This window comes from Nematolebias whitei, chromosome 13 (genome assembly GCF_014905685.2).
Source record: "Nematolebias whitei isolate Nwh7 chromosome 13, NemWhi1, whole genome shotgun sequence".
Classification (NCBI taxonomy): domain Eukaryota; kingdom Metazoa; phylum Chordata; class Actinopteri; order Cyprinodontiformes; family Rivulidae; genus Nematolebias; species Nematolebias whitei.
The window spans coordinates 32,864,826-32,877,106 of record NC_056510.1 but is presented as its reverse complement, the minus strand read 5'-3'; the positions used below and the strand labels follow the sequence as shown (position 1 = coordinate 32,877,106).

Here is a 12,281-nt window from a genome sequence, read left to right as displayed (position 1 = left end):
AATTGTCCCCCTCTTACAATGCTGTGATTGCTAGTATCACTCAGCCCTCTGTGAATAGTAAACAGCCATCAGTGTGCTAATGATCCATCGTTAGGCTGATGGTCCTTCTTGAGCATGTGATCAGCTGGTTTTGGTTGTCAGCAGCAAAACTGGTTGATCCACTCTGAGAAGGTGCTATTTAAGAGACTGAGCTGAATACAGCACCTCAGACTGAGGAAGTCTCTCGGATGAGAGACGAAACCTTTCTACATTTTTTTGTTGTTTTTGCTTTGTTTTGTTTTTGTATGTCCAGAGGACCAGATTGAACTTTTTTAGATTTTTCTACCTGGATTATTGAGCATGCATCAGGATATTCCCTGTAGTCTTTCACCAGGTTTGCACACACTGCAGCAGGGATTTTGTCCCATTCCTCCACACAGATCTTCTCTAGATCAGCCAGGTTTCTGGGCTGTTGCTGAGAAACACGGAGTTTGAGCTCCCTCCAAAGATTTTCTATAGGGTTTAGATCTGGAGACTGGCTAGGCCACTCCAGAACCTTGATATGCTTCTTACAGAGCCACTCCTTGGTTATCCTGGCTGTGCGCTTTGGGTCATTGTCATGAGTTTGTTCCCCAAAATCTTGCAATACATGACCCTGGTCGTTCTCTCCTTAATACAGTGCAGTCGTTCTGTCCCATGTGCAGAAAAACACCCCCAAAGCATGATGCTTCCACCCCCATGCTTCACAGTAGGGATGGTGTTTTTGGGATGGTACTCATCATTCGTCTTCCAAACACGGCGAGTGGAATTAAGACCAAAAAGTTCTATTTTGGTCTCATGTGACCACAGAACTTTCTCCCATGACTCCTCTGGATCATCCAAATGGTCATGGGCAAACTTAAAACGGGCCTGGAAGTGTGCCGATTTAAGCAGGGGAACCTTCTGTGCCATGCATGATTTTAAACTATGACGTCTTAGTGTATTACCCACAGTAACCTTGGAAACAGTGGTGCCAGCTCTCTTCAGGTCATTGACCAACTCCTCCCGTGTAGTTCTGGGCTGATTCCTCACCTTTCTCAGGATCATTGATACGCCAAGAGGTGAGATATTGCATGGAGTCCCAGTCCGAGGGAGATTGACCGTCGTGTTTAGCTTCTTCCATTTTCTAATAATTGCTCCAACAGTTGATCTTTTTTCACCAAGCTGCTTGGCAACTGCCCCATAGCCCTTTCCAGCCTTGTGGAAATCTACAATTTTGTCTCTGGTGTTTTTGGACAGCTCTTTGGTCTTAGCCATGTTAGTAGTTGGGAGTCTTACTGATTGTGTGGGGTGGACAGGTGTCTTTTTGCAGCTAACGACCTCAAACAGGTGCCTCTAATTTAGAATAATAAGTGGAGTGGAGGTAGGGCTGTATACCAAACCGAGGTTCTTTTATAGCACCGACCGAACTGCGTTGGTTGGTGTATGGATTGAAAAGTCACTTTTTCGGTGTCAAGTTTAAGTATTGGCTGTAACGTGTCACGTGGTTTCAGCACGCCGGCAGGTAAAATGCAGACATATGACAAACAGATGTTTACACCCAGAGCTGTATAGAGCTGCCCTAAAGCTTGCATGTCTATGGTGCTGGTTAAACCCACAGACGGGGTTCACGTGTGTAGCGCGTGTTGTCGAACGTGTTTTTCTGCAAGGAGAGAGAAGGACAGCAGCCTCCGCCCCTCTTCTCGGCATTAAAGTCAGCCTGTGAGCATTAGAGCATGATTGTCCTGAATCAACATTCCACGACCGGACTCCTCTTCATCAAAGAACTCAGAGGACGGAGCTGTGTCTGTGTTTCAGCTGGTAAGTTTACGTTTGTTAACATTACTGCAGCTTAACATGTACATTGCAGTGAATTAAACTAGAATCCATGTAACACTAACTTTAAGATATTAGTGTGTAAATTTATTTTATCTACGTAGCTAGCTAAACTCAGAAGTTAACATTGACAGCAACAGATAAAGATTAGCTTGTAAAAATGTGCTCATCCATCAGATCAGCAGCTTAAAAAGGTCAGCTAATGTTCACCGTTTGTTTATGTTCTCACAGGAGGTTCTGACCCTGATGTAAGGACAGAGACAGACAAAAGAAAAGTGAGGTGGGGGGTCATAGGACAGTCACAAACTTTGTTGTTAAAAGTTTGCTGCCTTTTTCTACAGTGGAAGCTGCATGGTGGAGGTAAGTAAATGGTAAATGGACTGTACTTATATAGTGCCTTTCTATCTTATTTCAAGATACTCAAAGCGCTTTACACCACAATCTGTGCCTCATTTACCCATTCATACAGCACTCTACTAGAGCTCTACAAAGCTAATTGAACAAATCATTCTAATGAGACTAATCAGAGCTTTAGATCACATTCATACACCGATGGGACACACATCGGAGGCGATGAGGGGTTCAGTGTCTTGCCCATGGACACTTCGCCATGTGACTGCTGGTGGATTCGAACCCCCAACTCTTGCATTGGAGGATGACTGCTCTATCCACTCAGCCACAGCCGATCCCCATAAGTAAACTTTAAAGAATATTGTTGACCAGTTAAGCTTTTATTTCTCAGCCTAGATAATGGTTTTTGAGCAATAATAACAAAACCATGTTATTGTTGATGTTTTGTGTTCTAATGTCAATTAGGGAGATGATAAGAGCCCTAAACCCCAGAGAACCACAGAGAAGATTCAGGAAGAGACACAGAGGTACAGAAGTCTGCCATCAACCCTAACCTCAGTGAATCCAGTGACCTGGAGGTGGAATGTGAGGGACAATATGTCAGTGCTATCAAACTGACAACCAGGGATCTGTGTGTGCAACAAGCATCATCCACACCCTCAGAGTGAACACTTCCTACTGCTGGAGACACCATCAGCCAGGAGTGGGCTTGTTTGTGTCCAGAGAAAGCAGATGTTAGTGAAAAGGTCCTAAGTGTGTAGCAGTGAGCATTAGACACTGACGTGTCACTGGTTTGCAACTGTTCTTTTGAACTGGAAATTATTTGTTCATTTTTATGGAAGAAAACTGCGTGGAATATAAAAATACCAAAGTAAAAAAAAAAACTCAAGATTTGTACTGTAATGTGTAACGTAATTTTATTATTGTTAGAATTAATAGTAATTACAAAATTCGTACTGAAAAAAGAACCGTCCAGGAACCGACACCAAAGTGAAGGTACCAATACCGGTACCTATTTTTTTAGAAAGGTACGCAGCCCTAAGTGGAGGTGGACTTTTTAGAGGTGGACTAACAGGTCTTTGAGGACCAGAAATGTTGCTGATTGGCAGGTGTTCAAATACTTATTTGTAGCAGTAACACACAAATAAATTATTAAAAAATCATACATTGTGATTTCTGGATTTTTTTTTTTTTAGATTATGTCTCTCACAGTAGACATGCCCCTAAGATGAAATTTTCAGACCCCTCCATGATTTCTAAGTGGGAGAACTTGCAAAGTCGCAGGGTGTTCAAATACTTATTTTCCTCACTGTATATCAGTCTGTGTGTAATGAATGAATACGATATACAAGTTTCACTTTTTGAATGAAATTACTGAAATAAATAAACTTTTTCACGATATTCTAATTTTATGACCAGCACCTGTATCAGCCTCATTTATATAATATTTGTGATGAAGTTTTGTGTTAAATCTTTAAACATGTTCCAACTGGTGCGCTGTAAATGCCGTTACCTCTTCAGGACAGAGTTCACATGCCTTAGCCAGCGTCATGCGAGCACTGTGTGAGCGCTCCAGGAAGTATCCATTAGAGGTCTCATTGCTCTGAACAGGAGGGGACCAGTTATTGTACGTGTACTGTGGGTTTCCTGTGTACGGCCTCCTCTCCAGCTCATCCCCTAACCACTCTACAGCCCACGTCCACTTTCGCTTCAAGTCACCGTTACTCTGTAGGAAGCAATGAACAGAAGGATTAGGAGACATGGTTTCACCTGATGGGCAAGAAGATCACTACACTAATCTTACCAAGACATTTAACTCAAAAGTTTATATTTATTTCAGTATCCTTAAAGTAGTTGTGAATAAAAAAGAAGAGTGGGACAGAAAGTGTACCTGCAGGATCTGGTAAGCCACAGAGCAGTTGCTAAAGAGGGCCACCATGCACTTGATGCACTGATAGGCCCGTTTCTGGTAGTGACTCTTGGAGCGCTGGATGGTGTCAAACAGCCCATCTCTGTCATCAGGAATGCCTTTAAGCACATTGTGGATCCTGAAGAGAAAAACTAAATTTGCTCAGGAGTGATCTCATTTAAAAATAAAGCAGTGTTTGTGTTGCAGACCCAGCAGCCAGTCTGACCTGTGTGTTTGCCAGGAGTCCTCGATAAGCAGGATCTGTAGCAGCAAGTCCAGATAAGGCCTCAGCTCATAGGTGTAGGAATACGCCACCTGAAGGCAACAAAGAATCCAAATGCATCAACAGCTGCGCTCAAAACACTTGCAGGCCAACGTGTTGGTGTGATGATGGTTCACCTGCCAGAGCAGTTCACTGAGTACAGTGGAGGAGAACTGAGGATTCTCCCAGCAGCAGAATCGAAGCAGCTTCACAGTCTCCTCTGAGTTGCTGCAGTCCTCAATGATCTTTTTTACGTAGCTTGTCCTCACAAACAGGATCTCTGCCACCAGCTGCTGTACAGGCATGACTGGAGCCGTCAGATTTGGGTCCCCGTACGGGTTAGGAAGGGGAGGGTTACCTGAAAAGAAAAAAAAAAAGATCTAAAGATTTGGGCAGCTGTGGCTGAGTGGTTAGAGCAGTCGTCCTTCAATGCGAGAGTTGGGGGTTCGAACCCACCAGCATATGTCGAAGTGTCCCTGGGCAAGACACTAAACCCCTCATAGCCTCTGATGTGTGTCCCATCAGTGTATGAATGTGATCTAAAGCACTGATTAGTCTCTTTAGAATGATTTGTTCAATTAGCTTTGTAGAGATCTATTAGAGTGCTGTATGAATGGGTAAATGAGGGCACAGATTGTAGTGTAAAGCGCTTTGAGTATCTTTAAATAAGATAGAAAGGCGCTATATAAGTACAGTCCATTTACCATTTGCCATCAAGTATTCTTGATACAAATAATTAATTATCATAATGAAAACCATAGCTTCAAACTACGCTTTCATGGAAAAGAAGCTCAGAGTGGCTACTTCGTCAGTGACTTAATTCAGAGGAAGGACATAAATCATGACGAGGCTTCAGCTCTCATCTCAAACACGTCATATTCACAGATGATCACCAGCTGAGAGCAGCCCAACTCCTGTGGTACACCTACCATTGATGGAGGACTGCATGCGTGAGGACACATCACAGCAGCGCACCAGCTGGGAGACCACAGTGTAAAGCTTGCCCAGCTCAGCATATTGGTACTTAATGGGAGGACCAGGACCCTCGTCCAGAGCTACCAACATGAAAGTAGCAGGAACATTTAGCTTCAGCAGCTGAGTCTTCTCTGCCAGGCCTGCAGGTGGTTGAAGCAATGAAAGTGAAACATTTTAAATCGACACATGATTAACTTTAGATGATCGTTGCAGACTTACCCAAATTGGCGTACATGACAAAGAGGTTAAAGTACTGTTGCAAGTGCCGGCCATGTTCAGAAACCTCTCTCCTGAGCAGGTTCAGTACAGCTCTCAACAAGTGGTCACTAAGGCTCAGATTATCACAGCCCTAATCCACAAACATGACAAACAACAAAGGATTAATGAAGCAATTATACGGGATGAGAATCCTTTCAATGTCTTGTATGTATTTTCTGTAAGCTCCATTTCACATCCCGAGGTCTAACCTGAGCTGAGGGTCCAGGCGAGGCAGTGGGGGAGGGACATGGACCATCTTGCAGGGAGAAGTGAGCGATGAAGACTATAAGCTTGGCAAGCGCTCCACGGACCTCAGCACTTGGGCACTCGAGGAGATACTCAGAGAACCGATTAGGGTAAGCGAACAGAACGTTGTGTGCAAACCAGTAGCGTACATTCTTACTGTGTCTCAGCAGGATGCAGAGAGCGTCATACCTAGAGAGGAAACATGAAGGTTTTAGACGAGAAAGAAATCTCCCAAATCACAGGAAAACGGAGCTTACCAGTCGCTGGCAGGACCTCGTACGACCTTTTTGGTGTGAAAACCTGTGCTGAAGAGGAACCGAGCAGCCAGCTGAGCGCTTATCATGGCAATCTCCTCTGCCTCTGGCAGAAGGTGGTCTTGTCCTGATGGAAAGAGAATTAGTACACTCAGAAAAGTTTCTAAATAATTTAGTTTTCTTTACTGTAATAAAATTACATCCAACACAACTGGAAATAGATGGACAATCTGTTATCAATGAAATTCCCAAACAATTGTTGAAAAAGTAATCTGAAAAGATTTGTCTTTACTAAAACATGAAGTCACATCAAGAACACAAAACTCCTAAAATATAAATTATGCAAAAAGTGCAGTCTACCATGAGTAAACTGAGCACAATAAAACATTCAGTTATCACTGTGATGTTTCGGGACAAAACACTTCAATTTAAATCTGTTCAACATAATTACGTCCTTATTTGGGCATTCCAGGTATTATTGTACACATGTCAACATCTCCTGAATAAAGCTGAACTTTACCATATTCAACTGAATAGTGAGAATTTTAAAATACTAAACCAGCAAGATAAAATATGTAGCCTTCCTGTTTTAAGAATTATTTTATGAATCGAGTTAAATGTTTTTAAAAAAACTTTTATTTTTGCCATTTTCATCCTATCAAAAATAAAGATTAAGTTTAAAAAAAAGCTAAATTATAGAAAGCTGATCACTTGATCAACTGTGTTTTATCTGGTTATCTAAAGTTTGTTTAAATCAAACAAAAACAATATTTATTGATAATTTCAGAAAAACAAAGTGAAAATCACATCTTTGCTGGAGGAACGACAACTGAAAACATGTTTTAAAGTTTCACTGTTTCTTTAGTGACTGATTTACTATTTATTTCTGTGAAATATTAAACTTTGTACTAATGAACAGTGCATTTATGATTTATATGCCCAACAAAGAGATGACGCAATTATCTGCAGTTTATAGTCTCTACAGTATTTCAGGATATTATCAAGTTTAAATGTTATTTTTACCAAAATAAAGTCTGATTAGTGCCTTAATTAATAATAACAGCTGCTGTAGCTCAAGGAGAACTGATTTAAAATACAAATGGATAGAATGTGCACAAAGATATGTGAAATTATTCAGTGTTCAAAAGGTCAAAGAAACCAAAAGTATTAAAGAACAATCGGGATGTGAGTCTGTACAACCTAAAATAATACACCATTATTTTCCAAATCTGTCAAAAAGAGCTTTGAATTCTTGTATTATTCCTTCACACGTAATTTTTTTTTTTTTTACAATACTACATGTGTTATGTTCAAGTTCAAGTCTTATGAGTAAAAACCAAACATTTGACATTGAACTGCAGACAAACGGGGTGCGTACCTGGAGGGGGATTTAAATAGACACTGTTACAGGTCAGAAGTTTCTTAATGAACTGGAAATATTCCAGGCTGTACTGCATCCGGTTGTGCATGAACTGGACGTTCTGCTTGCGAACGCTACACTCGATGACATTAGGCATCTTGACTTGATGTGGCTTGGTGGAGGAAATGGACAACTCAGAAATATATTTAACAAGTTCGCTGTCCTTGTCCAGTGAGTCCATGCGCTCGTAGAACAGGATATAAGCATTCCACCAGCGCTTCTGCCTCCGATACGACATCCTCTTCATCATATGGTCAAATACTTCCCCCATGTACTCTCCCCCAAAGCACTGATTCTTCATCTCCTCCTCATCATCCATCTTGCACTCAGTCACATCACCGTCATCAAACTTATACCAGCGGTTCTTCTCCCCGTCACCTCCATTTCTCTGGATTATATAGGAATAGTAGTGTCCGCCACTGGCCTGGCCAGAGTGAACCAGTACTCCAACCAGACGATACTTGGAGCTGCCAGGTGGTGTGGCTTCAGACAGCTCATTCTGTTGGATCATCTGGTTCTCTGGGTTCACGTCGTCACCCTCAAGCTTCGCCACACCTGCTACTGTGTACGGCTCCATGTCCAGCTCCCTGGGAAACTCGAAGTAGTCGTTGAACTTAATGGCACACTCCCTTTCCCAGTCATAGTCAAAGCGCTTTAGCTGGATAGCGAGGACAGGCGGCAGTTTCTTGATCAGCAAACGCTTCACTGTGTCCACCTGATGAAGGTAAACATGACAGATTAACTTTGGTTCAGTTGAGTCTTCTAAAAGTTTAATGAGATTTACCCCTCTGCAGCCTGCAATGTTTTTTGCAACAGTTAAGAGTAAGGCTTAAGAAAAAAATAAAATAAAACTAGTGAGAACATCCTCCGTCTTACAAAAACACGTCACATGCAAACAGGAAAAAAAACAAACAAACAGTGGCAGCATCATTGGCAATGTGTTATATTTTCAGTTGATGGAGGAGAAATATTGTGGTTATTAACCAAGAAGAAACACTAATTTTCAAATTTGTTATAAAGAAACCACAACCATTTCAGACAAACAGTGCGGGAATGTGTCCTTGCGCTGTCTGGCCAAGGCACACTTCCTCCTGAACAGCACAGCCATTAAGGGTGCATTCACACCGGATAGTCCGGTAGACTCGATTTGATTGGGGACCAATATTCATGACATTTTGTTTACATTTGAGCTGGTGCGTTTGCATTCACACTGCACTGTGCAGTCGAGCCAACCTGTTGAACCAACCTATTCCCCCGCTCGCCTGTGGGGGCGCTGCACCAAGAAATACTGAAAGAAGAATTTTCAACAATGAACTCAGCATGAGCAGAAGACCATGGAGAATGTTGCTTTAAACACAAGGCAGCTGACGGCTCCATATAAGGCAAGAGAAATGCGTGTTTGTTTGGCCTGTGCTGTACTCCACTTCTTGCTTGTGGAGCGGGGCTCAGTCTGTTTACATTCACACTGTACTCAAACCGCGCTGGAGTTCTCTTCTACCGGACCGAGACCTAGGTTTTAGCCCGGGCCAGAGTTCGCCTTTTTGTTCCGTGACAGAGTTTGATGGCACGTTCACACCTCCCCAAACGAACCGGACTTTCTAGGAAAACGAGCTAGAGTTCGATTAAAGCGGACTAAACAGGGCTGGTGTGAATGCACCCTAAAGCCCCCAGTATACTGCCGCGTACATCCATACGCAGAGGTACGCACGTACGTACGCAGAGGTACAAGCGTACCCCCCAGGGCATGTCTGTGCAAAGCTCAAATTTTTACGACCGCATACGCGTAGTCGCACAATAAACTGCCCAGGGACGGACTGTTTTGTATGCGACACCAATGTATTAAATTCCCTTTCTTCATCTCTGATCTGGCCTTTTCTTTTGTTTTTTTGCCAAGAGGCAAGTGATCTCTTCCTCCTCCGTTGATGCAATGACTGAAATGGTGAGAAATGAAGGAATTTGTCACGAGCGAATTAAATTCAGGTCCAGCATGACTGCAGGAGGGTCTGGAGATTTCCTGGTGGACTGGTCTGATGTGTGGGCTGTAGAGCCAGCGCTCCCTGTTTTTTATTTATTTTTTAGATCTTTTTATTAACAACATATAAACACAGAACACCGCTGTGGCTGAGGCTGCCAGCGCTCGTTTTTTTTTTCTTCTTTTTTCCGACCTGTCAATCAATCCAGTAGGCGTGTCAGCAAATGACCAATCGACGACCTCAATTTGTACAGAAGGTAAACACCCCTTGTCTGTGAAGCTGCTCTGCAGCTGCTCGGGGTGTACGCTGAAGTACGAAGACTGAACCCTCTGCATACAGTACACGCGTACGTACGCGTGAACGGACGTGCGCGGCAGTATACTGGAGGCTTAAGAGCTGCCGGCAGGGCCGGAGTGGGACTCATTTTCAGCCCTGGAGTTTCATGCCTCAGAGTGGCCCACTTTAGATCACGACCCATTATGATAAAAATCAGGTTACAAAAAAAAATAAGCTTACATCAGGGCTGATTCTAGAATCTGCCCTTTAGGGGGGGTTTGCAGCCTTCAGTGCTGACAATGGCTCTTGGCTTGAACAATGTGGTGAACATTTGCATCGGGAGCACACTCGTGGGGGTCTGGGGGTCCTCCCCCAGAAAATTTTGAATAAAGTAGATGCCATTTCCTGCATTCTGGTGTATTTTAACAGGGTGTTAAACATTTAGTTTTGTCTACATAAGTAACACTTGATTCAATAACTATTTTAGAGTTAATGGCACAACAAGAAGTAGCCTGACCAACAGCTCTCCTTGTGTGAATAGAGCACGCTCCACTTCTCTCATGCATCCTAGCCACTTGTAGGGTCAAGAGACAAACATGTAGCATTAACACAGTATGAACATTCAGGAATTGTTTCTATAAGAACATTATCAAATATTTTACATGAACGGTAAGATTGCTTCGCCTATGAGGAAATGTAAAGTTCGGTACGAACACCAGCATCCTCACCAACTTTTATAGGCGAACCATTGAGAGCCTGGTGACAGGCTGCAACACAGGGTGGTACATGAACTGCACAAGTCAGAGCTGGAAAGCTCTACAGAGGGTGGTGCAAACAGCAGAGGACATCAATGGTAGCAGTCTCCACACCATCCAGGATATCTACCACAGCCTATCTCTGCGTGAAGCACGCAGCATCATTAAAGACCACATCCACCCAGCACAAGGATTCTTCCATCTACTACTCTCAGGCAGACGATACAGGAGTCTGCCATCGCGCATGAAAAGACTCAAAGACAGTTATTATCCACAAGCTGTCAGATTACAGAACTCTCAATAAATAACACTGAACTGGCAATAACATTACACCAAGTCACATCTGTGACAACTAATATGACTAATATTAGCTTGTGACGCCTAATATTTTATTGCTAATGCATTATGTGGCTGTATCATGCATGTACCTTACCATCATAATTCATCGCCATGTTAGTCACTACCTGTGCAATAATCTGTCACACAACCTGTGTAGTTTATGCTAGTTATGTGCAGTATACATCATGTGAATTTAAGCTTATATTACTACCTTGAAATATTTATTCATACAAATTCATCCTACTTGCACTGTTATATTCTACCATGTTGTTTACTATTTTTTTCTTTAGGACCTTGTAAATATTGTATTTACTTTTTCACTTTTTGGTACTTTATGTTGTACCCTTATTGAATGCTTTAGTATTTCTTGTTTGTTTGTTATTTGTTTTAGTGAGTCAAATCAGTTCTTCTCATCCTGAATATTTTATTGTACTGTTAACCTTGTGTTAACCTGCATGTGATAAATAAACATAACCTGAATTAAACATTAACCTTTAATTTAACCATTAAGCATACAATGTAATTATGACAGAAAATGGATTTACCTGCAGTAACTTTCATAAAGATGAACATGTGGTATCTACTTCCCGTTTATAACTTGTGATCAGCTGATGGGGTTGGTCCCTGGCTTTTTACATGTTTTTCAAACTCCGTTTAATTTTTTTAAATGAATAAACTGTATCCCACCCTCTAAACGCTCAGGGTAACATGTGTCTGGATTACCTGTTCTCCACTGACATCGTTTAACCATTTTGTTCTGGTGATTTTTCACAAATCCCTCTGATTGTAAAGCGTCCTGGCTGCAGGCAGCCCCATATCTACAGGTAAGGGGCGTTTACCTGTTAATCGATATTTCGATAGGATTACAGCGTTTCACTGACGCATTTCTTTTTCTGTTCGGGTTGAAGCGACCTCTTCAGTTTCAACATGGACAGAAAAAGGTGCGACACAACTACGCAAGTGCGTGGTGACATAATGTTACGCAGAGCTCAAGTCCAGAAGGCGTTAGTGGTAGCATGCTAAGCTAGGCTAATCTCCAATGCGCGTTAAGTTTTCGCTTCAAAATGAGTGCCCATGATCATCAGAATGTGACTGAACAAGCTTTTACAAGCGAAGAGAAAGCAGATGACATCACTGATAAGAGAGGAAAGACTAATTTGCTGGTTTGGAAGTGGTTTGGCTTTCAGCCATCTATTTATTCATTCATTCAAAATAAAACAAATTCATCAGAAAGAAAAAAAACATTGAATGAAAAGATCTCCTGATGCATGCTCAATAATCCAGGTAGAAAAATCTAAAAAAGTTAAATCTGGTCCTCTGGACATTCAAAAAAACAAAACAAAGCAAAACAACAAAAAAATGTAGAAACGTTTCGTCTCTCAACGAGAGACTTCCTCAGTCTGAGGTGCTGTATTCAGCTCAGTCTCTTA

The 12,281-nt window shown here is 42.1% G+C and overlaps 1 protein-coding gene across 1 annotated transcript in view; it reads right to left on the bottom strand.

Annotated features, from left to right (window-relative positions):
* The window catches only part of usp9 (ubiquitin specific peptidase 9), a 90,723-nt gene that overhangs the window by 5,876 nt on the left and 72,566 nt on the right, over window positions 1–12,281 (bottom strand). Inside the window, exons 36-44 of the mRNA XM_037687067.1 lie at window positions 7,467–8,223; window positions 6,092–6,215; window positions 5,798–6,023; window positions 5,550–5,679; window positions 5,285–5,470; window positions 4,493–4,713; window positions 4,320–4,408; window positions 4,076–4,232; window positions 3,698–3,910 (exon numbers count right to left, since the gene is read on the bottom strand). Coding sequence (XP_037542995.1) covers window positions 3,698–3,910; window positions 4,076–4,232; window positions 4,320–4,408; window positions 4,493–4,713; window positions 5,285–5,470; window positions 5,550–5,679; window positions 5,798–6,023; window positions 6,092–6,215; window positions 7,467–8,223 — 2,103 coding nt within the window. The remainder of the gene's footprint in view (window positions 1–3,697; window positions 3,911–4,075; window positions 4,233–4,319; window positions 4,409–4,492; window positions 4,714–5,284; window positions 5,471–5,549; window positions 5,680–5,797; window positions 6,024–6,091; window positions 6,216–7,466; window positions 8,224–12,281) is intronic.